The 27253-nt window shown below is 49.3% G+C and overlaps 1 protein-coding gene across 4 annotated transcripts; it reads right to left on the bottom strand.

Moving 5' to 3' along the window:
* On the bottom strand, nt 1-27253 carry LITAF (lipopolysaccharide induced TNF factor). 4 transcript variants are annotated; one of them, XM_036308209.1, is made up of 4 exons: nt 26309-26439; nt 7280-7502; nt 2896-3052; nt 1-1593 (listed from the first exon to the last, which is right to left on the bottom strand). In XM_036308209.1, exons 1-4 carry the CDS (start codon nt 26399-26401, stop codon nt 1485-1487), a joined length of 582 nt encoding a protein of 193 aa, XP_036164102.1. In that variant the 5' UTR covers nt 26402-26439; the 3' UTR covers nt 1-1484. The 4 variants fall into 4 exon arrangements, with proteins under 4 accessions (XP_036164102.1, XP_036164105.1, XP_036164103.1 ...); XM_036308212.1 differs by lacking the exon at nt 26309-26439 and adding an exon at nt 27141-27253 and having other exon boundaries at nt 1455-1593; XM_036308210.1 differs by lacking the exon at nt 26309-26439 and adding an exon at nt 27129-27244 and having other exon boundaries at nt 1455-1593.

Below are 27253 nucleotides of genomic sequence, written 5' to 3'. Positions count from 1 at the left end.
GAACTGATAAATAGTTCACCAAGTGAACCAAAGCCTTTATTTTTTTAAAAGCAGATAAACACCAAAGTACGATGTAGTATCCATATTCGTTGAGAAAATAATTACTGAAAACTTTCAAGACATCAAACGGATACACTGAATCAACGATTATGACTAATTTTCAGCCGATTACAGATTTTCATTCAAGGACGAGGCTTGGTTTCTAAATAATATTATTCACATGCACTCCTTGGACCTATTTATTATCAAAATGGGGACTCTGGGAAGTCGAGTCCGGCTTTGTCTTGACTTCAGAGATGACACAGCAGCGCCCCGAGAACCCTGGCTCGCTGCGCGAGTCCTAGAAATCATGTCTCCTGAGGTTACACAACAAATTCCATTTCTGAAAACTAAAATCAGACTTTAGATTCCCTTGCTATCACTCAGGTCCCAAGCTTTTCAGCACCGTGGTACCCGATGTGCTCACACATGCTTTTCCTTGTCTTTCCAAACACATCCCCAGGAACCCCAAAGGGGCCCCGCTCTGAGTTCCCTGATAGAGATTCGTAAGGACCACACTAAAACCCAAGGAAAGGCAGGGGATGCGATGACCCATTGCTTTTTCTATTAAGGAAAAAAATATGCATATGAGAGTGCCCTGGCAAAAGGGAAAATGACACCGATGATATGGTCACGGAAAATGGTTCTATAAATCCCTTCTGTCAAAATTATGTTCCAAGGTGTTTAAGGCCAAAAGGTCATAAAAACTGTTAATACAAATAATTTCTCCACAAGAAAAAGCCCTTCATGAAAAGTGGCTGAGGGTCTGGCACCCAGAACCGAGGGAAGCTGCTCGGTGACGAGGGCCAGCTCCGTACCCCTAGCACGCATCTATGACCTCGTGGGTGTGGGTCTGGGGGCTGTGAGGGGTCCCTCCAGGTCGTTAAAAATGAAGTAGAAAATGAAAGTGAATTTTTGTGCGAGCAGAAAGCCTGCAGTTACGGAATCTGAGAGCCAAGGCCTTAAGGCAAGATTTCTGCCATCGGACGTGAGATCAGATGGGTGCGATGGCAGCACCACCGGTCGGCTGAGTCCTATTCAGGCCAGAACGGTCTCAAAAATAAGGCCACCTGTGGCTTCTCAGTCTGAGCTGCCACCGGAAAGGCCCACTGAGGTGAGAAAGAAGCTGGCAAGGCCAATCACCAGAAGGTATTCAGGCAGGGCAACCATCACAGTTAGACGGACGGCTTGGGTCGTGGGCAGGCAGGAAACCCTTGACCCAGTCCTCAAGGTCAATGTCTTTGCATGTCCTGTGCACGACTCCAAGCAGCAGTTTCTGGGGTCTGGGAAGTGTGTTGCTTTTGTGATATTTCCCCCCAAAAAAAGAAGACACGAAGAGACAGAGAGATGAGACCACCGAGGTGGGCCCTCCGTCGGGGGTGGAGCGGGTGAGAGTCGGGAAGGACTTCCTGCCACGCACGGCTCCCTCCAGGTCCGGTCGAGTCCTACAAACGCTTGTAGGTGCCCAGGAGAGCTTTGCAGTTGGGACAGTAATGGTCCACGTCCTGCAGGGCGTCCACGCAGAAAGGGATGAAGCAGCAGCCCGCGATGCACCTGGGGGACAGACACAGCCCACGCGGAGCAGGTTATCGACTGAAGCAGTTTGGCTGGTGGAGGCCAAAAAGGTACATCAGGCCCTAACACAGTGGTTCTCAACCTTCTGGCCCATGGTTTTCGGGGAGCGTCCATGGCCAGGAATCAGGAGGCTGCCTTTATTTGTTTGGGGGGGGAATTAAATTGTGTATCTTCATGTTTCTCTCAGAACAGAAACTATTGTCTCTTTCAATAAAATACCCTTGGTGCAGACATAAATATTTACACATCCCCTTGTGGAGGCAATGGGAAAAATACTTGGGCTCATAAAAGGATGAGGCATTTTAAAGAGATGACTATCGAGTATTTTGACGTGCAGATGTTTAAAGCTTCTCTCGGAGCCAGGCAAACGTTATTATTTAGGTCACGAAATTCTAGAAGAAAAGGAAATCCCTAAGGTATCACGCTATACAGATGCAAGGGGATGCTATGCTGGTCACTACATACAGGGAGTGGTGTGAGCAGATGAGCAAGAAATTATGGGCCTTGGCCGGTGTAACTCAGAGGTTAGAGCAGTGATGGCGAACCTATGACACGCGTGTCAGAGGTGACACGTGAACTCACTTTTTTGGTTGATTTTTCTTTGTTAAATGGCATTTAAATATATAAAATAAACATCAAAAATATAAGTCTTTGTTTTACTATGGTTGCAAATATCAAAAAAATTTCTATATGTGACACGGCACCAGAGTTAAGTTAGGGTTTTTCAAAATGCTGACACGACGAGCTCAAAAGGTTCGCCATCACTGGGTTAGAGCATCAGCCCTCGACCCAAAGGGTCTCGGGTTCAGTTCCCAATCAAGGGCACATACCTGGATTGCAGGTTCAATCCCCATCCCTGGTTGGGGCGCGTGCAGGAGGCAACCAATTGATGTGTCTCTCTCACATTGATGGTTCTCTCTCTCTCTCCCCCCTCTCTCTCTCCCTCCTTCTCTCTTCTCTCTCCCACTCTCTCTAAAAATCAATGGAAAACTATCCTCGGGTGAGGATTAACAAACAAGCAAACAAACAAAAAAGAAGAAATGATGGGACAGCAACTTCCAAGCTTTGATATGTTCAAGAGCAGTGGTTCTCAACAGACGATTTCTACTTATTACGATTTGGGGAGGCGCTACTGGCACACAGTGGGTAGAGGCCAGGGATGCTGCTCAACATCCTACATGCGTAGGATGGCACCCCACAAGACAGAAGTATGTGCAACAGCTGAGAAATCCTGCGAGAGGGGACGTGGGAGAGCCGGGGTTCCAAGTGGACCTGACTTACCCGAGCAGGCACAGGCTCCCGCAGGAGAGCCAGGTGAGGGCACCGGCGTTGTAGGACAGCTGGGTCACAATCATCTTGTTGCAGGAAGGGCAACACATCTGGACCGGGCGGTCGAAAAAGGAGACTGGCTGCTGCACGTAGACCGTCTGCACGGTAACTGGTGGGAGGGAAGAGGAGAGAGCCCGATTAGTAAACCAGGAAGCATCTGCTAGAAGACAAGGTAGAGGCAGGGCCTCGACAGTTATCTGCACACCCCTGTTCACCACAGCTCTGTTTCAAGAGCCAAATGTCCATCGATGGAGGAGCAGATAAGCAACATGTGGTCCATCCATACAATGGAGTATTACTCAGCCTTAACATATGCAACATGGATGAACCGTGAGGATGTTATGCTTGGTGAAATAAGCCCGACACAAAAGGACACATGCTGCAGGATTCCTCATCTAGGAGGCACCAGAGCAGTCAAATTCATAGAGACAGAGAGTAGATGGTGGTCGTCAAAAGCTGGGGGGTGGTGAAGGGGGAGCTAATGGAGTTTCAGTTTTGCAAGATGGAAAAGCTCTGGAAATGGGTGGTGGTGGTGGTGGCACAACGACATGAATGTACTTAGTGCCACTGAACTTGTACTTGGAAATGCTTAAGATGATATATTTTATGTTGCATATTTTACCAGAATTTAAAAAATGAGGTGGGGAGGCCCGAGGCTGCAGAAATTGGGCAGCCACCACCAGGAAGCCGCTGCCAGGGGCTGGAGCACCTTCGCCTGTGGATTTATTTTTCACAAGCTTCCCCGCCAAAATGACTTGTAGTTGTATGTGCAGCACTTTGCTCTGACATGTATGCGCTATTAAAAAACACACAAGCCTAATATATTAAAAAAAAACACACACAAATCTAATATTAAAAAAATAGGGGGGATGACAAAAAGGGAGAAAGAGGAAAGTGGCAGATTTCCAGAAATGGGGCCAACGTGTACAGACATTCACAATCAGGAGAGAATCTAGGCATGTCAGTCCCAAAGCCCTCAGAGCTTTACATGTTCTTTTTGGTATTTGGCAAAGTTGCTGAAGCTCATATTTCTGTCACAGGGACTTCCTCCTGGTCCTTCCTTGGGCTGTCAGAATGCCACTGCCCTAAGAGGAAACGAACGGCCGCCCAGGGCTAAGTGAGCCTAACACTTCTCAGAGGAATAGAAGAGGCTCCTCCCAGAAAAGCAGCACTGAAGCCTACTCTAGTACCTACGGGTCAGTTTTATTAAGACTTTGGGGGGGGCAGGGGGGTGCAAGAATGAGTTATTTACTGAGCAGAGAGTGATCTAAAATAATCAAGTTATCTTGTCCTCTCCCTTCTCAAGGGGTCCAAGTTACTTGAGCACTTTTATGAAATGATTACTCATAAAACTTTATCTCATTTTAAGAACTCACTGATGTAGGTACCTGATGAGCCCTTACTTACTTACAGATGGGGAAACTGAGGCCCAAGGGGGTGAGGCCCCGGGCAGACTCCGGGGACCACTCTCTGACCTGGCGGTTTCCTCCTGAGCTGCTCGTGATTTTGAATCAGCTGTGTCCTTAGGCAGCAGGAAGTCCCCAAGGGCAAGGCCATGAAGCAACGATGTGATGCTGTAACCGGATAATCAATGGATCCGGGCTGCCTGTCACTACTTGAGCCAATTAAGCAGAGATAGGGCTGAGTCATATATGAGTAGTTATTCCAGGAATGCCAGCAGGATGGGAGAGCAGCAGGTCACCCACAAAAATCTGCTCTGCCCCCCACCCCAGCCAGCTGCTTATAGTGGGTAGGACAAAGATTACATGGGAAAGTAGGCAACAGGTAATGGGGACTGGAGATCTGCAAGGCCTGCGGGTATGCAAAGGCTGGTGGTCTTCAAAGGGCTAGTAAGTAGGCAAAAAGTTATGCCAAATGGGCAGTTTACAGTCTGGAGATTTGCAAAGGCTGGTGGTCTTCAAAGGGCTGGCAGCTCTGGTTTCTGCAACAAGGTTGTTAATGTTGCCATGATAACAGGCAGCTCCCTGATGGGGAGGAAGGGCTGCATTTCCAGGTGAGCTCCCAGCAGGGTTAGCATGTGCCCTCTTTAATCAGAACAAAACCATCATGGTTAACGGAGCATGATAAATATTTCTTAAAATTACAGCTGGCCCCCAGTATTCTATTTCTGCCCTTATCAATGTGATAGTGACAGGGACTTGGGTTGCTGGTGTGGCTTTAAAGATGGAGGAAGGGGGCCATGAGCCAGGAAGTGGGACCGGCAAGGGGATGGGTTCTCTCCTAGAGCTTAGAGCAGCGGTTCTCAACCTGTGGGTCACGACCCCTTGGGTGGTCGAACGACCCTTTCACAGGGGTCGCCTAAGACCATCCTGCATATCAGATATTTATTTACATTACGATTCATAACAGTAGCAACATTACAGTTAGGAAGTAGCAACGAAAATAATTTTATGGTTGGGTCACAACATGAGGAACTGTATTTAAAGGGCCAGAAGGTTGAGAACCACTGGCCCAGAGGAAGGAAGGCAGCCCCGCCTAGACCCCCATTTCAGCCCGGGGAGACCTGTCAGACTTCTAACCCGGAATAACAGGCATGGAATAACAAAGGAAGAAGGAAGAAGAGAAGACAGGAAGCGAGGAAAGGAAAAGGATATGAGAACGTCACATCTGTGGATGCTGTGAAGTTACTAAATCATGATCAACAGGCCACCATATTGCTTGTTCCCAACTCAAGCATTTAACAGCAAAACTCGATGAAGTCTGGGAAGCTGGAGCCAATGCCGGAGGCAGAGCCCACCTCCCATCACCTTTGACTCCTTTTCCTTTCTCTCCAGAAGGATGGACCCTTGGGGCAAAGTCCAGCTCTCCCACGTTGGTCCTTCGAGGACCGATATCAATGTAAGAGCATGAAGAAACATCCGGCTTCCGGGAGAAGGGGGTTGGCAGCGTGACCGTCTGCAACCATAGGAGCCTGCTCCAGCTCATTCCACAAAAAGAGGAGTTATTACTAGGAAATACAGATGGGCTTAAACAAATGAGAAGATGATAAAGCTCCCTCATCCGAAGGTACATGAAATTTAAAACTGTACTAAGATAAAAAATTTTTATTGACCAGGCTGGCAAAATTTCAAAAGCTGGACATTATACTCTGCTGGCACTGTAACAGAGAATGAAAAAGGTGTCTGTGCACTCATATGGATATTTTGTTGAGTGGGGAAAAAAAATAATATATACAAAAGAATATACATATACACACACAGCATGTGTATAGCACGCTACCATTTCTGTAAGAAAAGGAAGTGGCAAGAACATTTATTTGTATTCATTATGTCTGCAAAGAGAAATGCTGGAGGGGGACTTCAATGTGGAGAGTGGTGACCTAAGAGTTGTGAGGGTCAATGGGGTGCCACGGGAAAGGGAGTGAGACACGCCTTGCACACCGGATTGTATGTGTTGTGTCCACACTGGTGTCTTCACTGGGCTACACAAATGAATGCCGGTGCGCCCACATCCTGATTGCCCCGGAGTTTAGCACTGCGGGTGCCAACAGACGGAGCCCCAAGCTTGCTCCCGGCAGCACCACGCGGCCTCAGCCATGTGGCCCTCTGTGCACTACACATGGTATACTTTTTTACATGTGCTTTCTTTTCAAGTAGTTTGGGAGGCAATGATTAGAGAACAAGCTTCGAAAGAACCCCCCCCCCCCTTCTGACAGGTGTGAGGTGATATTTCATTGTGGGTTTGATTTGTGTTTCTGATGGTTAGTGACAATGAGCCTATTTTCCTGTCTGCTGGCCACCTGTGCGTCCTCTTTGGAGAAGTGTTATTTCAGGTTGTCTGCTCATTTCTTAACTGGGTTGTCTTTTTGGTGTTAAGCTGTATGAGTTCTTCATATATTTTGGATAGTAAACCCTGAGCAGATATAAAAATAAAGGTGCTGGGAGGCAGGGGAGCACCCTTTGCCCAGGGTGCGTTGGTGGGCTGGGGCAGGTTTCAGCTCCCCCGTTCCTCCCGTGGGGCTGCTTCTCCTCCCTCTCCTACTCCCACCCTGAACTCAGGGCCCAGAGCTCCGATCAGACCTCAGCGGGAAGGGTGGGGTCTTTAAAAGCAAACTGTCATTGCCAGGTTTCTCTGGCACAGTCTAAGTGCCAAAGGGTTGATTTATGGCGGACTTGAGAAAGCTCATAAACGGTACTTTATTATGGAAAAGCCATGGGCCTCACCGATGCGGAACCTAAGGGACTGTATGTAACATTTCATACGAATGAAAATCGGGCTGACTTCGATTAGACTCAGAGGCGCCCTCAGGATTCTCACGGAGCCCCCAAGGCCAGGGTGGGAAGGGGGACCAGGGAGGCGGAGAGGTCGCACGTACTTGGATTGGCGTTGGGGACGGACACGGGCTGGGTGTAGTATCCAGGAGGGTTCATGCCCTTCCCATCAGGGCCAGTCACAAGCCCGGTGGTGGGCCCAGGCATGGGCGCAGGAGGCGTGGGGAAGTAACTGTTAATGGCCACCGTCTCTTCATAGGTCGGGGGCGCGGTGGGGATCGAAGGCCCAGCGGCCGCCTGGTACAATCCTGGAGCAGACATTTTCACCTAGGCAAAACCAGAAGACACCACGTAAGCAGCTTAATTGGCATCCCGCTCTCTCTTCTCCACCCTCTTCTTTAATTTTCTACCTGACAAAAAGAAAATCTGAGGAAATGACTCACGTCCAGCGTTGGTCAAAAGCCAGAAAGGGAGTTCACATCCTTTCAAGACCCAAGAATTATCACCTTAATCAGGATTCACTAAATAAAGATAAAAGGTAAATAATGACACCCGAAAATCGCCCAAACCTAGAAAACCCCAAGGGCAAACATCAACGAACGGAACTGGAGCAGAAGGTTCTTCACACTTCAAACCACCACCCAACGAGGACCTGTCTTTCACGTTGAGTGTTTTTCTGCATTTTGAACCGCTGTGTTTTTTTTACAAATGAAGTTTCCGGCCCTGACCGGTTTGGCTCAGCGTCGGCCTGCGGACTGAAGGGTCCCAGGTTGGATTCCGGTCAAGGGCATGTACCTTGGTTGCGGGCACACCCCCAGTAGGGGGTGTGCAGGAAGCAGCTGAATCGATGTTTCTCTCATTGATGTTTCTAACTCTCTATCCCTCTCCTCCCTTCCTCTCTGTAAAAAAAAAAAAAAAAAAAAAAATCAATAAAAATAAAGTTTCCGATGCCAGAAAAGACAAAGGCATTCAAAACCAACCACAAGCTATTGCGAACGGAGTGCTGCGCAAAAGCCAGACGCCAAAAATGCACAGAGTGATGCCCTGGACATGAAGTTCCGAAACGGGCAAGATGAGTCATGGGGCTAGAAGATAGGAAAGTGGTGACTCCGAGGAGGCGGCGAAGAGTCTGGAATGGGGTGGGAAGGAGGCCTTTTTGGGGGGTGCTGGTCATGTTCTTTCCTCAGGGGGGGCGGTTACATGGGTGCGTTAATTTTGTGAAAATTTGAGTTGTATGATTATGCACTTTTCTGAATGTATGTTACAGTTTTTTAAAAAGTAAACACACGCACACACAGAGTTCCCATTTTGAAAAATGAGTATCAGAGCAGCAAAGCCAACATTTCCTTTTGTGAGAGCAAAGAAAGGATTTTTTTCTGGTGGAGCCGATGCCCGCCTAGAATTACACGGCCTGTACCCAGGGTGTGTTCCTGTCTGAAGGCCCATGCTCACAGCCCCAGGGCAGCCGCGGAGAGGACACAGTGCCGTCCTTTGTGTGGCTCTGTTTTCCGACAGGGCAGGGCCAAGGCTGCTGTTAGGAGATCCATTCAAACCTGTCTCAGGAGAAATGGGGATATGAGCTCCCAGGGCAGCGAGCCACGGTCCGGAGGCCCCGGGGCTCCGACGGCCTGCGGCCCCTTCCCATTCGGCTGGGTCTTCTAGGACCCGTGGGAAGCAGAGGCAGCAATTAATTCTGCTGCGGGGAGAAGGGGAGAATCCTTCGAGGAAGCGCTGCCATCAAGCGGAGCATGAAAAGAGGCTTCTCTGGGGGAAGAGAAGGGCATGTATTTCAAAGTGGGAGGAAAGAGAGGCACGGGAAAGTGGACACGCACAAGACAAAGTCAATACGTAGAGCTCCTCGGGCTGGGGCTGGGTTGTAGGACATTTTGAAAGTCCTTCTGGGGTGTTTGGACTTTATAAGACTGTGCTGTCCAATGGAACTTTCTGGAAGGATGGAACATTGTCTGTTTGGGTTAATAGGGTCGCCACCAGCCTCACAAGGCTGTTGAACACTTTAAATACAGCCAGTATGACTGGGGAACTCAATTTTCAAATTGTTTTCAAGTTTAAGCAATCTAGATTGAAAACTGAATATGGAATTCATTTACTAGAAAACTTTTATGTAAGTCTGGGACACCTCCGGTAGGTGAATCTATTTTTGCAACAGCAAATTTAATAAACTCTGAATCAAGATCGAATGTTTTTGATAAAATTTTGGCATGTAATTTGGGATATGTCGATGTAAAATACACCCTCGATTTCAAGTACTTTTAAAAACGTGAATGTGAAATATCTCGTTCATAATTTTTGAATATCGGCTGTATGTCGAAATGATACTATTTCGGGTATATGGAGCTGAGTTACAATACGTTGTTAAAATGCATTTCAGCTGTATCTTTTAAATTTTTTAAAATGTGGCTACTAAACAACTTAAAATACCTATGTGGCCCATTCTTGGTTCTACGGGAGAGCAATGCTAGGAGCAATGGGAACCATGGACGGTTATAGAGAAGAGGAAGGTCCAACCCTAGAAAATGGAGACGACACAGACGGTCAGTAAGAGAAGCAAGAAGAAAACCACAGAAGGCCCCATGTCTGGGTGACAGGACAGCAGGTCGGACACCCAAGTCTACAGGGAGGGTGAAGCCGGAGGGCAGGCCACAGGTCACCTTTGTGAAGACAGGCTCAGCGGTTACAAATGAGAACACTGTGAAAAGTGGTTAAGGAAGGTTGCCAGGTTCCTCTGACATACAGATACAGAAATGCAGAAGGACAAAGAAAGACCACAAAGACCAGCCCGGGACCCTTCTCTAGCAGGCTCACCCCTATGTCTGCTGATGTCCCCTCAGGCTGCCCCAGGCACTCCCCCATCTGCTTCCTGCAGGGATTGGGCTCTGAGTCTTCAGCTGGGGGAACAGGCCAAGGTACTTTGCAGGAATTTACATCCACATTCAGTGTCAAGGACCAAGGGCGTGCTGTCCCTTCCTGTCTCAGAAAAGGCAGACCCTGCTGCTGACACCATTTATTATGAACACTGAGTCCTATGGAAAAACATGAGAGCAGAAAACGCCATGCGCGCGGCAAGCCTAAAATCGCCCTGTTTGCTGCGGTTGCGATCGGAGTGCTTTTGGGGAGGGGAGCATAAGGTCTGGGGTCCCCTAAATTGTACAAGTAGTTTGGGTCAAACCGCTGGAAATCAGTGACTCAACTCAGAAGCAGAACTCCTTTACTTCAAAACCACCACCTCTCTCCTCCAAGAGCAAAGAAACGTGGCCAGAAACTGAAAAGAGAGGACATAACAAACTGTAAAGAGAGGACATAGCAAGTGTCGGGGGGCAGGAGCCGCCTGTCCCCGAACTGTAAAGAACTCCTTGTTTTGTAAATTAAGGCCCAGGATCCCCGTTCATGAACCAGGCATCATCTTTCTCGCAGTCACGTTCCATTTTCCGGAACGTCAGGGCACTGCCTCTTGGGAACATTGCTTTTGGTCAAACAGCCACATAAGCTTGTGATTTTGGAAAGAACAAGAGCAACAAACTAGAATAGTAAAAAATAAAAATAAAAAAAGAAAGAAAAAAGCAATAGCCCATAACCAGCTGGTTTGAAAGCTTTCTAAATAAACTCCACAGCATTCCTTCCCCAGGCCCCAGGCCAGGAAATGCCACTTCACTCAGTCCCACGTCCGCCCCCTCCGCATTGCTTTTTATTTGACTTCCCCCAGGGCAGGAGGCCCAGCTAGCCACCCACCTCCTCACCCTTCCAGAAAGAATGCGCTCAACCCGCCTCCTCTCCCTCCTCCTACCCCCACAACATGACACTCTTAAGGGCAGCAGTCTCTCACCCCAACACGCAGACACAGACACAGATGCCCACACACACAGCGTACGCACACTCCGCTGTCACCGAGAGCCCTTTGTCACGCTGATCAGGCTGCCTGTGTGCTGAGGTGCCAGCCCCATGATATCTAACACTCGTGTCCCTTTTTCTGGGACAAACTGGAAACCCTAGGAAAGCATCTCAGCATTTAACAACACGCAAAGCCAGTTTTGCTCATAGAAGCACAGCCTTGAGCTTCCTGGGCCTGGAGGCATTGCTGCAGAGCCCTGGTTGCCATGGTTACCGGGAGCTTTCTGTGGGGGGGAAATACATAAATAAACAAGGGGGTCCCCCGCCCCCGCATTGTTTAACTTTGTTGTTAAACCCAAGAATGGCTTTTCTCGACTGCTCATTTACCAGAACACATTGAAGGCCGGTCTCCATGACCTTACATGCACCCCCATAGAAATTAAGAAAATGCTGAGGAACGGAAAGTGTGACCAGGCAGGAACCTGTGCAGTCCCACAGGGCGCTCCACTCACAAGGCCCCTCTAGGGTGGGAACTCCGGGCCACCACCTTGACACTCTGGACACCTTTGGAAGGAGGGCCCTGCATCTCCTGCTGCACAGGGTCCAATGCTCTGTCGCTGAACGTCAGTGCTGGTTACAGAAAAGGAAAAGGAGGCCCTGGCCGGTTCGGCTCAGTGGATAGGGCGTGGGCCTGCAGACTGAAGGGTCCCAGGTTCCATTCCAGTCAAGGGCACATGCTCCGGTTGTAGGCTCAATCCCAGCAGTGAGTGTGCAGGAGGCAGCCGATCAATGATTCTCTCTCATCACTGATGTTTCTAACTCTCTCTCCCTTTCCCTTCCTCTCTGAAATAAATAAAAAAATATATCCTATATAATAAAAGCCCAGTGACCAGAATGACTGCTCGACCAGTCACTATGAGGTGCACTGACCACCTCTCGGTCCCTTTCCCCCGCCTGCAGGCTCCAATTGCCTATGGCAAACGGGGAGCTGGGGTGGGTGGTGGGGGATGCAGGTGGTGCCAGGCCAAGGCCCCTGCCCCACTGGTTGCCCACACACAGAGGGCGACAGGTGGCAGGGGTGGGGCCGACGAGTGGGCGGGAATGGCCAACCTCTCGGTCCCTCCCCCCGCCCCCCCCCCGCCACCCCCCCCCATGGGGAACAGGGAACCAGGGTGGGTGGAGGCAGGGGGTGAGGGGCGGGGCCGGCTGCCGGCAGCCGGGGAAGATGGCCCTGATCGCAAGCGAGGCCTAGGGACCGTACCTGCGTACAATTTCGTGCGAGAGGCCTCTAGTCTATCATAATAAAAGCATAATATGCAAATTGACCAAAAGGCTGAACAGCAGAACAACCATCCAGGCGACCTTCTGGACGAAGCCACAGCTGCAAAAGGCCTACTCTTGCAAGAATTTCATGCATCGGGCCCCTAGTATATATATTAAAGAAGGAAAGGGAGGCATTTCCAATCCATGGATCTGCATTTCTGACGCAAGAACTGGGCTTGGCCTTGGAAATATTGGCTCATGACCAGCTGCAAAACCCTGGCCCCCACTTTCTTATCTATAACTAGGCCACTTGGAATGTTGGGGTCACTCGCAGAAAATTTCCCTTGTTCCAAGTTTCAACGATTTGCTTAGTGAAACTTATTCTCGTCAATGGGCACTGAGGGTTAGGTGGCTATCACCTCTGAGCCCAGGGGAATGCGTCTGGGAGTCGCTCATTCATGGAACCCATAGAGAACAGGATTTCTCAAGCTTGTTTTCACTGCAGCTATCTCCCCCACTGCCCGCCCACCCCCGCTCCAGAGAGTAAAATTAAATTATATTTAAATTTAATTAATTAATTTCAACATAATTTAATTTCTGCCTAACAAGAGTAATGAAATACTGAGAAATAAGATTTTGTTGGGTAGGGTTGAATTTTGGAGGGCCACACACCACTGTAATATCTAAGATATTTTTTTCGCTTCTCCCGTCCCCCAACCCCAAGAACCAATTTTCACTCCCTTGAGTCTCCCCTGAGAATCCACAATGTGGGTCCAATGAGTTTTCAAAAAATCACCAACATCTATTCATCTAGTATTTCTAAAATGTGTCTCCTCTTTTCTTGCTGTTATCAATGCAATCGTCCAAACGCATTTTAACCTGACCAAGTCCTAGTGTCCCTTCCACCTGAATATTCTTTTGCAGGCATGCCCAGCCCTCTCACACCTCAATCTCATGAGTCACAGCTGAGGGGTGGGCAGGATAGGGTGACACTCCTTTCTGCATTGGAGCCAAGCAGGGCTGGGCTGACCAATTCCTCTTGTCACCAGTCACTCGTCTTGGGTCTTGAATCTGCTGGGTTCTCACCCCAGAAAGAAACGGAAGAGTACTCGGGCGAACCAGATAAGGAGGCTGTTAAACCTTATTTTGGCATCTTTGAGTCCAAAGGTCTGGCTTGAGCAAAATCTACTACTCTCCACCCCAGCCCAGATTCACAGCTGCATTTACATGAACCATATGGGGCTCTTGCTTTATGGCAGCGGTTCTCAACCTGTGGGTCGCGACCCCTTTGGCGGTCGAACGACCCTTTCACAGGGCTCGCCTAAGACCATCCTGCATATCAGATATTTACATTACGATTCATAACAGTAGCAACATTACAGTTAGGAAGTAGCAACGAAAATAATTTTATGGTTGGGTCACAACATGAGGAACTGTATTTAAAGCGCCAGAAGGTTGAGAACCACTGCTCTATGGTAAGAGGCCCTGTGACGTATGCCCTTCCAGGTGCCATCCCAGGTAGTTTTCAACCCTCCAAGTCAGGAATTACCATCATCCCAGCTTATAAATGAGAAAACTGGGGCCCAGAGAGGTTAAGCTGCTTGTCCAAAGTCACACAGACCCCGTGGCAGGGCTGGGGTTTGAACCCACGCCCATCGAACTCTGGAGTCCTCCTTAGGGTCCACCAGAGCACCTCCCAGGCTCGGACGTCCAGGCGCCATCAGCAGCCTCGTTCTGCACACGTTGCCCCCAATGAAACGCATAGAAAGTAAATTCTCACATGGGTCATACTTTCAAAGGTAAAGATTTTAAACATAAAAAATTAAAGAAAACTTTTTAAAGAAATTCTCCGTGGAAGCAACACATCTGCACACCTCTCCAGGCGTCACTCTCCCTAACAAGGGTGAAACGATGCGCTCCGGGCTTTCACACCACACAGCCGAGACAAAGGGAGAGACCTGGCTATAACCGAGTCTAAGTTTTGTCCCTGGGGACTGCAATGCAAAAGCGATCTGCTTTCACAGGGTGGGGCCAGCGTCTCAATGATCAGCCAGAGGCAATGTCCCGGAAGCTCTTCCTTCTCGTTTGGGGAGAGAAACAATGAAGGGGGAAACCTCCGAATTTCTGAGATGCACATTTCGTAAGTGACTGTGGGCTCGGATATCCGGGATATCTCCGCCACGGGCTGCAACACCAAGGGGAGGAAAAGGCAAAGGCCTCTAACCAGCTGAGTCTCAGAGCCGCTCAGTGCTGGCTTTCTAATATTGCTCTGTTGAAAGGGAAGGCAGCCCAGCCCGTGTGGCTCAGTGAGCGTCGACTTCTGAACCAGGAGGTCACCGTTTGATTCCCAGTCAGGGCACATGCCTGGGTTGCAGGCTCGGTCCCCAGTGGGGGGCGTGCAGGAGGCAGCCGAGCAGTGATTCTCTCTCATCGCTAATGTTTCTATCTCTCTCTCTCCCTCTCCCTTCCTCTCTGAAATAAAAAAATATATATTAAAAAAGAAAGAAAAAAAGAGACGGGAAAAGCCCTGGAAATCCTAGAGAAAAGCCACGCCTTCAGGCCCTGAGCTGCCAGTAGTTGGCTGATCCTGAAACCCCCGAACGTGGGAATGAACTCACTTTCAGCAATGGATCTGCTCCTCAAACATTTGGCCTCCACAGCTCTAGAATCCGCGGACACATACCAGGAGGGCTGCTGTGTCAGGCGCTCGGCTCACCACGAGCCTGAGGGCCGTCTCCCTCGTCCTGCGCCCGCACCCGCACCCGTTCGACGTTTGGGAGCCAGGCCTGGCAGCAGTCTGCCTGGGATCCTAAGCTCTAAGGGAAGAAGCTGACTGCCAGGAGCCTGGAGAGGGCTGGCCGAGCAGCTCTGTCACTGATAGCTCAGCGCCAAGACACCCCCGGAGCCAGCCCTGAGAGCGCCATGCCAAGAGAGAAGCCAGGCACAAACGGCCACATCATGTGGGCCTCCATTCGTCTGAAATGTCCAGAGAAGGTAAACCCAGTGACAGAGAGCACGTCAGTGGTGGCCAGGGGCGGGAGGGAGGCTGGGGAGGAGGTAAGGAGTGACTGTTCATGGGTACGGTTTCTTTGGGGGGAGATGAAAATGCTCTGGGACTAGAGAGAGGTGACGGTTGCACAGCACCGTGAAGGTACCGCATGCCCCTGAACTGTACACTCTGAGTGGTGCGTTTTATGGTTCGTGAACTTCATCTCAATAAAAAGAAAAAGCAGGCACTGCTGGAAATCTCTGGTGTCCAAGTCACAAGCCAAGGCCCACAAGCCGAGCCTCCAAATGCACCACAGTCTTGGTTCAGCCCATCCCGTTTTGCCCATTTATTAAAATCAAGACCACTGGGGTCTTTCTGACACCCCCTCCCCCCAACACGCCCCACCAAGGTGATCAAAGATACCAGGTTGCCCAGGATGGAGGGGTTTCCCAGGATGCACTGGACCCCTACTTCCCACCCCTCTCTCACTTTACCCCCTACCACAAGTGCAAATGCAGATCTTTTGTGCATCTGCAGCCTCGCTTAGATGTCTCCAACATGCCAGCCACCCTCTTTCTCTGTTTTATTTTCCTTCCTTCCCAAAGTGTCTACAAATTCTTTTCACCTATCATATCCCAGTAAGTATGTCATTCCCTCCAAGAAGCAACTTCTGGCCTTCCCAAGGCAGAATTCCTCCCCAAACCTCTCCACCCAGTGCAGAATCAAGGGTGGAAGGTACGGAGCCAGATGGCCTGTGGTCACACCCAGACTCCTCCATGTCCCACAGCACGACAATGGAGCCTCAGTTTTTCCATCTGTATATTGGGCACAATGGTAGTTTCTTAAGATTCTTGGGAGGATGAAATGAATCCTTGTGAAAGCACCAGAGCGAGGGACACATAAGTACTCAGGATGTGTCAGCTGTTACTGTAAGTGTTCCTCTGCTGCACTTGGCACAGAGTTTTTTATTTATTTATTTATTTATTTATTTATTTATTTATTTATTTTTATGTCTTCCTGACCAGTCTGTGGGCCCTATAAGAACAAGGACTGGAAATGTATTAAAATCTGCATCTCCAGCTCCAAACATCGTGGGTGCTTCACAGGGTGACGCACCGTCAGTTTGCCCAGGGGTGTCCCTGGGTATGGGACTTTTGGTGCTACAGCTGGGAAAGTCCCAGGCAAACCAGGACACGTTGGGCACCCTGGTACTTCAACAAACGTCTGTGGAAAATACCTGGGTATAAAAAGGACACCAAGACCCACCTTGGATGGCATCAGGTCTGAAAGCTGATGTAAACGCGAGGGTCTTACCCTCAGAGCCTCAACTTAGAACCTGAGAAAAAAGTTTTTAAAGAAAGACATTCATGGGACGACAGGCCTCAATCACGGAGGCTCTCGAGGCAACATGAGGATATGGCCAAAGTGTCTCCAAAGATGCTCCAGAATTGGAGTCACTTAATTGGGTCTGGAATCCTTCACTTCCTCCAGGATTCCTGGGGGGAGCAATGTTTCACAGCAGGGCACCCTGGGATGTGCAGCAGGGAAGCAAGTCAAGACGTGGGTGGAAAGAACTTGAAAGGGGAAGTGTGGAGGCGTGCAAACACCGACAAGATAACATCAGAAAGAAAACCACAGTCTCCGAACCTCAAGATAGGTTCATTTTTATTCCTCGATGCTGGTTGGGTTACGGAAGTGGCAGTTCCTGCGACTTTATTATCCATTCAAGATCTGGACTCGTGATCACTGCCACCACCCCAAGCTCAGAAATACCTGTCACTCCGTGTCCACTCCCTGGTCCTGGGTGTGGCTCGTAAGCCACTCGCTCAACATGGATGATGTGTCATCCATTCTCCAGCAATGACAACCTGTCCTTTTTCAGGAGAAAATTTAGAGGCTCTAAGTTGCTTGTACCCTGAGACCCTATCAGTAACTCCTGCTGACAAGTGTGGACAGGAAGGAGTTAGAGTTTACACCTCTCCATCCTCAGTGCTTGTCAATACCTGGCAAGGACGGAGGGGCTGACAGTGGCGAATGAGGGACTTACGGAATCTTGGGTCATTTTTCCCTCCCACCCTCGTCCCTTTCTGGTGGAATGACCCACCAGCAGGCAGGGCCCAAAAGCAAAGGAGGAAGAGGACAGAGAGATAATGCCCAACACTGAGAATTCTCCTCGGACGATTGTTCAAGATACGAAGGGCTTCATAGCAAAATCCAATCAGAAAATGACCTGGTGGGGAAACCAAGGCCACTGAGCCCAGAAATGTCACAGGACGGACAGCTCTGCCTGGTGCCCAGATGTGGCATTTTCAGAAACATCTGTGTGTTCCCCTGCCATTCACAAGCGTGGACAGGTACCACTCATCTCTCAAGGCACAGTAAGAATAGCATGGACCGTGGCCTGGCCTACTGAATACCCAACAGTCACTCTGAGGAAAGAGAGGGCATGGAAAAAATGTGAGCAGGCAGGGCATGGAAAGGGGAATGGAAAATACTGAAAGAAAACAACATTAAGACAATGGGATTGGAAGGCAGGTCGAATATTTAAGTGCAGCAATTCTGGCACCAAGCTCCCTCAGTTCAAATTCCAACCCTGCCACTTCCAGGCTGGTTGAACTTGGGTGGGTTGCTTCATTTCTGTGTGGCCTCGGTTTCCTCATCTGGAAAATGGGTTGAAAAAAGTATCTACCCCTTGGAGGGCTGCTGTACTAATGAAGTTAGTGGGTGTACTCAGAACACTGGGCTTGTGGGTTGCTATAGGCATACCAGTTCTAATTATTTACAGGGAAGCTGAGGAAAGCCCGGGGGGGGGGGGGGGTCACTTGCCCAGAGTGACACAGAGGTTTCACTGCTAGGCGGCAGGAAGACCCAAGCACAGACCCCTTCCCACTGCGTGCATCCCATTCTCTGCAGTGGTTCAAATCTTTCCTTGTTAAAATGTAAAAGCACAACGCCGCTGTACCCTCAGCCTGGGCCTCCGTCCCTGGGGCTCCCTGCCTCTCTCCCACACCAACCGATTCACCCTCCATCTCCAGCCTCCTTCCTCCCTCGGCCTCCACCCCTCCCAGCCCACTCCATTTCCTGTCCTCCTCTCCCGAAGCTGCCAGGCACCCATTCTGGAAGGACCTCCTCTGGCCTGGCCCTGAACCTCTGTCTCCTACAAGGGCAGCTCCTTCCCCGTCAGTCCTTCTACAGCAGGTCCCTAGGGACTTGGGGATCTGCACACTGTTCCTGTGGTCACCCTACTCCTCAACCCCACACCCATCGAGCTGACCATGACCCATCCCTGGACAACTTCGTCTTCACATACAAAAAGATGCCCATCTCTCTCCCAAGCAGGGAGGTGCAGTTAAAACAACAGAAACACATGGTCAGGCTTAACATCGTCGGGGAAAAGTCACGGGGACATCACATACGTGCTAATAGGATGGGGTGAAAAGGGCATTTCAGCTCTGTGGTCGTCCCCCCCCCCCCCCAAACCTCTGACCCCAGGCTCATCATGAGGAAACATCAGACAAACCCCAGACCGGACAACTTTTTACAGGGGAACAGGCCAGTACTCCTCAAAACTGCCAAGGTCAAAGAAACCAGAGGAGGAGGAGACATGACAGCTACATACAATGTAGGATCCTGGAACAGAATCCAGTGGAAAAAAACTGGTGACCTTCACATAAAATCTGGAGTTTAGTTAACAGTAAGTGATGGTCCATCCACCCAAGGCAATGGTATGCAACGAGGAAGTTTTATGTGCAGAAATGCAGTGATCCCTAAAATATATCATTGCATGAATAGCTTGAACAGCAATTATAGCAAATCAGCATTTGTGTATAAGAAGGATATGCATATTTCCTTACATAAGATGAATGAAATATCTCTAAAAGGATACACAAAAAACTGATAACAGTGGCTGTCTGTAAGCAGGGAGGTGAACTGGGGATGCAATGGGGCAAACACTTTTCATATTTACAACCTTGCTGATCTTTTGTATATTAAACCAGGGCAATATTATATAATCAAAATCACATTAAGAAAAAAATTAAATTACATATTATTTATAACACAATGAATTTAGAATTTATTGATTATAACAATATATATTTATAATTATATATTTACTAGAGGCCTGATGCACGAAATCCATGCAAGGGGCTTGGCCCTCGGCTGCCTTGGCCAGCCCTCGCAGCCCTGGCCGGCCCTGCGTCCGGAAGGTTGTCAGGATGGTTGTTCAGCTGGTCGGTCTAATTAGCATATTAGCTCTTTATTATAGAGGATAATTAAAATAAGTTCAACCTCTTAATGGGGGAAAAGGCCTCCTTTGCAAACCCTTATCTGCCTTCCCCAGGCTGGCCTCCTCTGTCCTCCCGCCTCAGGGTGAAATGACATCATCACAGCCCTTTGTCCCATGAACTGGGACTGTATCCCTGCCCAGCACCTGGCCTTGGGCCCCTCCCCGAGTGTTTGCACAGTGATTAAGCTGATCGTTTCTATTTGGTGAGATGTGTACTCTACCATTCCTGCTATATAATTCCCAAATTTGAACCAACCACATCCTATTTACCAAAATAAAGTTCTTCTCTTTGCATTTCGTGCTATTATCCATTTTTCGTGGGGGAGGTTCTGAAGGCTGATGGTAGACGAGGGATTGGGGAGACATGGACCCTCCCTCGATGGCCCTAAGAAGCCCATATAGGAAGATATGGAGGCAGACACAAAGGGGAAACTGAGTCCAGATTCTAAGGCAAGTAAAGGGTCTGGGCACCAGGCTGGACCTACTGAGGAGGGACCTCACACAAGGGTTCTATTTCATTAACCAGTAGCCCAAAAGCAACTTCAAACCCCCCCAAAAGTATTCAACTCCTGCCAAGGGGAGTTCAGATTCTAAAAATAAGTCTCAAAACCTAGAATACTGGGAGAAGCCAACCACAGCAGGAGCCACCAACAACTCCCCCGTCAGTGTAAACACGCATCAAAGGCCCCACAGCCCATGGCCAAGGGGGTCCTCCCCCCAGATTAGGTCTAAACACAACGAAAATGCCAGTCTCATGATTTCTGGTGTTGCTTCATTCTGACAGTCTCTTTCAACATCCCCCCCCAGAAAGTATCTTAACCATGTTCTCAAATCGATCCCATACTTCTCCCTCCCTTCTTAAAATAAGCAAAAATAAATACATAAGTGCTTGTGTCGGCCATGCTAGCCCAGGCTGCCCCAGGTCCAACCGGGGCTGATGCAGCACAGCCCCAGTGCGCCTCTCCTCCTGCCGATTCACAGGTCCCTCCCGACTTCCTACGGCCGGAAACCAGGTAAAGTAAGAGTTACTAGTTTCCTTGGGCACCTCCTATGAGAAAGGTAAACAACCCGGACATCTGGCCGAATGATAACATCTACACTCCGGGGAGTCCTATATTTGCTTCTTTCCTCAATTTTGGCTCTATTCCAGATGCCTGCAGGTACTATAACTGTCATGTCTTTGAAAACGATGGCAAACAATAGTCTCCGCTTTAGCAAGACTTCGGAATAAAGTGAGACCGGGTGTTAAACGTTATGCTTTCTGCTCTTTTCAAGCCTGTCCCATGCCCCCTGACCTAACCCATACCATCCAGCCCTTGTGACATATGCCTTCCTCATGCGTCCTAATTACTTCCTGTCTGCAAGTTAGATTCCGTTGCCCAAATGGACCACATCACACCCCTCCAGGCCAGGCAAGGGCTGTTCGGTTTCTCTGGGCTCCCCACCAGGCTTTCAGAAAGCGGAACTCAGCCTACCTGTTTGTAGAGCTGAGATTTCATGCACACAGATGACCTGTATTATCCCAGACAACAGGCTGAGGAACTGGGGAGACGTGGACCTCCCTCGATGGCACATTTATAGTGCCAGCTCTTTTAAAGTGTGCATTTTTTTTAAATTTAAATTCTTTATTGTTGAAAGTATTACATGTGTCTCCTTTTTTCCCCCACTGACCTCTCCCCGGCCACTTTCCCCCCACCCCCTAGCACATGTCCCCGCCCCGCTACTGTCTGAGTCCTTTGGTTATGCTTATATGCATGCATACAAGTCCTTTGGTTGATCTCTTCCTTCCCACTCCCACCCACTCTCCCCTGCCTTCCCTCTGAGGCTCGACGGCCTATTCAATGATTCCATGTTTCTGGATCTATTTTAGTTCAGAGAGGAAGAGAGAGATAGAAACATCAATGATGAGAATCATTGATCAGCTGCCTCCCGCACGCTCCCTACTGGAGATCAAGCCCAAAACCTGGGCATGTGACCTCCTGGTTCATAGGGTGATGCTCAACCACTGAGCCACACCTGCTGGGCTGAAGTGTGCATTTTTTAATTGAAGAAGACAAGTCTTCCTTACAGCATTCCCAGTGATATGCATCGACACCCTCCCCTCTAGGAGGTGGGGCCTAATCTCTTCCCTCCAACTCCTGGGTGGGAGCTGGATTTAGTATCTTGTCTTTAAATAATAAATGAAAAGAGAAAAAGAGTAACTCTACAGGGGAGAACCCTGGCAAAGCCCAGCTTCACCTAGCGAGGAAGGTGCCACGCAGCCACCATGTACCCCCAGGTGATGTGATGTAACCGGAGGGGCAGTTCGCCTCTGTGCCATTCTTCCACACACCCATAACCCCTGTGTAATCATGACAAAAACATCAGACAAACCCAACTGGAGGGAAATTCTACAAAATCTCTGCCTGGTACTCCTCAAACACAGTCCTGAAAAACAAGGAAAGATTGAGAAACTAGCCGGTCAGAGAACACTGGGAGATGGGGATTAAAAGCAATGTGGTACCTTGGATGAGATCGTGGAACAGAAAATTGGACATCAGTGGGAAACTGGAGTTTGGATACCAGTGAGGTACCCATGTCAGTCTCTTAGTGTGACAAATGTACCGCAGTGATGACGTAAGATGTTGACAACAGGGGAACTGGGTGAGAGCATATGGGGACCCCTGTATTAACTGCAATTTTCCTGCAAATCTAAAATTAAACTGTAAGGTGAACTGGGGCAGGCAGGCCTCATCCAAAGGCATTCAAGTTCAATTATACGTGTGTGTGTGTATGTGTGTGTGTGTGTTTTAAAAAAATGAAAGTATTTTTTTAAGTGTATTTTGGTTAAATACAAAAGATTAAATGGAGGCGGGGTTTCTAATATTTCTAATTGGGGAGGTTAAAAAAATTAGGGTTTCTAATATTTCTAGTTGGGGAGATTTAAGAAAGAAAGGAAAATATACCCCCAAATTTAATGGAATGATCAGGCCTTAAGATTTAAGGAATCTCCCAAACTCCTACCAGCTGCATATACATCAATACCCCACAAATCTGTACCCTCTCCCTTAAGGTGTAGACTTTAAAAGACGCACAAAGTGGTCTTAACCACATGTTGGTAATAAACTCTTCTAAAAACACATCTTCATGATGTGTATAGAGCTGTTTTCTAGATTTAGGTATCAGACCAACACACAAAAGGACAAGGCCTTCAGAGAGAAGATAAAGCAGTGTTTTCACCACCAACTTAATCCTCTAAAATCAGTTCTTTCAGGAAGAAAAAAAGGAAGATTATTCAGTTCCATTCCCCGCCTCCACTCTCCAGCCCCAGAAAAGAAACCCAGGAGACATCCCGGAATATGTGCCGAGCAGAAGTGACCCCAGGAGACCCCAGGAAAGAAAGCATTCCTTCGGCAAAAGAAGGGCACACATGCAAATGGTCAGGTCTCCAAAGAAAATAGCTCAGTTTGTACACAAAGTGGAGGACCAGCTGGGGAAGGCCCCAAATAGCTGGTCTGTTACTGTCTCTGGAGAAAAAGGTTCTTTACCACAATGTGAGCATAAGTGAAACCTGATTACAAACGTCCTAAGGAACTCTTTCACTTACACACGTTTATTAAATCGAGTATCACTCACAATTCCTGAAGTAAGGGCCACTGGCTAGCCATCTTTAAAGTACGAAGGCTCCGCAAGGCTGTTTTTGTTGTAATGGAATTTAACCTGCAGATGGCTGCTCCAGAAAATGTCCAACATAAATGATGTTTCTTAAACTCTAAGTTAATAAGGAGAAAGAATTTAGACAAAAGAGGATATTGGGAGCTCCAGCCATCTTCGGGAAAGGAAGTGAGAAATTGTACCATGGTTGTTAGGCTATCTGACCCCCCAACAAATTCAAACTCGGGATCCTTCCATAAAAATACAGAAGCTCATCACAGTGAAATTTTCAGAGAAATGCTTTCAAATTCCATCTTCTGAATCCAATCTGTTTCTGCGGGGCGGTATATTCCACAAGTCAAAGATAAATTTACCACAATCTGAAAGCCGGGTTCGAACATAGCGCGAGTACAAATTACAGTGAATTGTGGAATGGAAAATGCTTCGATTGGGGAGAACCAGAGAGGCAATTTCCCTCTGGGTTCCTGCTGAAACCACAGCCCCAGTTTCCACAGGAATGATGGCTTTTGATAAAACTGTGCAATGAGAACATGATTGGGACTGCATCAAGAGACAGAAGTGTGTGTACCGTGATTGCAACTTCATAAAAAAAACAGGCACCATGACAAAAGACCAGGCAGATGAATGAACAAACAAACTGTGCTAGCCGTTTCATTCACATGGTGACAGTAGCCTCATTTTCTCCTATCTTCCACACTTTCTGTAATACTGTTATTTTCTATATCACTCTAAAAAATAGCAATGCATCATCTATGAGTAACCTTCCTGGGCTCAAGGTTCAGGCAAGGCAGTGCTAAACTCTTAAATTTACCCCAGAAACACGGTCAATTTTAAAGCTCCCTGAGCTAAATAGTTTAAATTCTCCATCAGTTAACACCAATAGGAAAGCGATGCAGAAGAAAGTGCCTCAGGCGCTCAGGATCCTGGTGAATTAACTTCCTACCTACTAGGCCAGTGATGGCGAAGCTTTTGAGCTCGGCGTGTCAGCATTTTGAAAAATCCTAACTTAACTCTGGTGCCGTGTCACATATAGAAATTTTTTGATATTTGCAACCATAGTAAAACAAAGACTTATATTTTTGATATTTATTTTATATATTTAAATGCCATTTAACAAAGAAAAATCAACCAAAAAAATAGGTTCACCATCATTGTACTAGGAGATGAGCAGGAAATCACTACAGACACCCTCGATTCTGTCCATGCCTTAAACCCTATGAAATTACACACAGTTCTTCTACTGAAATAAGTTGAAGGGAGAATTTCCTTAGGTACGGAAGTGTTACCACAGCTGCCCAGAGCACCCACACAGATTCAAACAACAGGGTGAAATTTTGAGGATTCAGGAAAGTACCACTTCAGGCTCAAATAACAATTTTACGGTAAGTAAACACCAATCAAGTGCAGAACAGGCCATGGGCAGCCCAATGAGCACCAAAGACATCACAGACACGCCTGTACTAAAGAGAGACAGAGTTAAGGGGGTCTATTTGCCTGAAGAGGCGGATCCCCTCACCCACAGGGCTATTTCACAGCAGCAAAAGCAGCACAGAGGACGAGTCCCACACCAAGACTCTGGGGCATCCTCATGTGGATCTACAGCTGTGGGGAGATTCACTTGGGGCAGGAGAATTTTACGTCCCTGCTGGGCACCAGCCTATTCTCAGACCTCTGGTCACACACACCTCTGGTCAGCATGGGGGGAGGATGGCCACAGTGCATTTATGTCCTTGAAAATCAACTTGGACTGGAAATGCCTTCTGGCTCCTTCCCTCTCAGTGGTTCCCCTTTTAGTGTCCTTAACCCTGGGCATGTCTGTGCCTCCTCCGAAGCTTTGTTGAGATGCTTCTACAAAATGTGGAATGCTGTCCACCGTGTCCACATGTCCCTCAGCCAAAGGTGCTCAGGCCTCAGCGTTGCTACTAAACTTTTCTTGGTTAGTTAGCCTGGCCCCAAGCTCATAGCACCCTCCCTCCCAACCTCCCAACCCCCTTCTAGGCATTAGTGAGCACTGGCTCTTTCACAACTGTGTGTTTCCACTTTCCACCCACAGCGAAAACCCCTCAGGACCAAAAACCATTTCTTCTGTGTCCTTTCCAGGGCAAGGGTAGCACTTGATTTCCCCACAGCCAGCCAGCCCATAAAATGGACTGAAGCAACAACGGGGAATTTACTCACCCAAGAGAGCAAATTACTTCAGTCTAGTATTTTAGAGATTTACCCAATTGATCCTCCGGCTCAGATCAATCACCAAGTCACTTAATCCAGGGAAACATTACAACAAGGATACTTTTTCAAAAGTGAATAAAAGCATCTATTATTAATGCCTTAAAGGAATAGGAAAGAGGGAAGATGGGCCTCTCCCATTGTAGATCTACAGTAAGTGTTTCTCAGAGAGTCTGGTGCACATTAGAATCCAAAGCCAGGCCTGGCTGTGGGGGAAGCCAAGTGCAGCATGGGTGTTACTCTAGCCAGATAGAGCGAGTCACCTGCTCTCTGGGTTCTGATCCAACTATGATAAAAACCAAACGGTGGTAGAATCCCAGATACAATCTCTCTTCACAGGCATCCAGGTTAGTCTCAATTTAAAGGAGCAACCCCGAGAAGGCCCTGGGGGTAGGGGTAGGAAAGTAAGTGAGGCTCACATGAATGCAAACCATGGTGTTTCCTTAAAAGGGCCCCAGGAGAACGGTGGGCCAACTTTCCTCCCAGACAGCCCTGAACCAAGGCGGAGGGGAGAGATGTGCCCCCATGGGAAGACTGGTGGGAGAGCCTAACCTGATGGTTTACACAGGAATGCCCTGTGGCTTCCAGAAACGGGATTTCCCAACCACCAAAGCACAGCGCAAGGTGAGTGACATCAGCCCCACTGTCCCAAAGGACAAAAGTGAAAACTAGTGAAGGTCCAACAGGCCCGCTCCCTGAAATGACGGCCCTTCCATGAATCACCATTTCCCCAACACACACACACACACACACACACACACACACACACACGCCTCACCCCCCCACCGCCCCCCCCTCACCCCCGCCCTGACCTGGATCAGGAGCTCCTGGCATAACACCCAACCCACTGCCCAGATGTACACTGACCTGGAAAGCTGAGGGGACGGCCCCTGCCTCGCTTGGCGGGAGGGGCAATGTCCGCCTCTGCCACAGGTTCCCTTGCCTGTGCCACCAGCTCATCCTGACGGGAATGGGCAGACTCCTGCGCTCACCGGGCGCCAATCTCGGGGCGGGGCGCCTGGCCCGCCAAGGCTCCGGTTGCGTTGGGTCCGGGACTCTCACTTCCCGGAGCTCCCCAAGCCCTCAGGTGTCCACACAGGCACCCACTAAGGGCGGTCCTGGGTCCGGAGGGGCTCTCCCGAGGAGAGGACAAAAGCGCAGATGGCGTGGCCCCTAGAAGCCGAACTTCTGAGACCTGCGTCCCGGGAACTGGTTGGGTTTTGTTTGGTTTTGTTTCTAAATCTCCGGGTGACGATTCTGGAAATCTCAACTTTAAGATCGCGGGCGCCAGGGCGAACCCCGACTTTCCTGAAAGGACTCGGGACGTCCTTTCCGCGGAGGGAGCACCGCGCACCCGCAGGGGCGCGACCCCGCCGCACGCGATCCGCGGGCGCCCGGCCCACTCGGGGCGCAAGAGCGGAACCCCGCCTGTCCCACGGCCGAGACAGCGCTGGGGGCTGGAAACCGGCCCGCGAGAGAGTTCCCGCCGGAGCCCTGCGCTCTCCGCCCGGTCTCGCACCCCGGGACCCGCCTGGTTCGTGGGCCGCCGCGACCGGCACGATGCCCGGCACTCCCGGCCTCAACTGCGCCCGAATCCCGGGCAGGTGCTCGCGCCGCAGGGACCCGCGTTCCCGGCCCGGGGGGCCCCCGCCGCCCCCATTAGCGTCCAGCTGCTCGCCGTACTCACCGCCGCTCGCACCGCCGCTCGCGCCGCCAGTCGAGCCGGGAGGTCTGAGCCCGCGGCGCGGGCGGCGGGCGGCTGGACTCGCCGGGGCGGAGCTGCTGCCGGGGCTTCCGGATCCTCCCCGCCTC

The sequence above is a fragment of the Myotis myotis genome, unplaced genomic scaffold (genome assembly GCF_014108235.1).
Source record: "Myotis myotis isolate mMyoMyo1 unplaced genomic scaffold, mMyoMyo1.p scaffold_m19_p_5, whole genome shotgun sequence".
In the NCBI taxonomy this organism is placed as follows: Eukaryota; Metazoa; Chordata; class Mammalia; order Chiroptera; family Vespertilionidae; genus Myotis; species Myotis myotis.
This window is presented reverse-complemented; position numbering and strand designations above follow the sequence as displayed.

Excerpts from the sequence above, each read along its gene's own strand:
- LITAF (XM_036308209.1), bottom strand. The coding sequence starts at position 26,401 with ATGAGCTGGTGGCACAGGCAAGGGAACCTGTGGCAGAGGCGGACATTG. Across the intron at positions 7,503-26,308 it reads CCGTCCCCTCAGCTTTCCAG|GTGAAAATGTCTGCTCCAGG; the intron begins GTCAGTGTACAT and ends GGTTTTGCCTAG. Across the intron at positions 3,053-7,279 it reads CGTCCCCAACGCCAATCCAA|TTACCGTGCAGACGGTCTAC; the intron begins GTACGTGCGACC and ends CCCTCCCACCAG.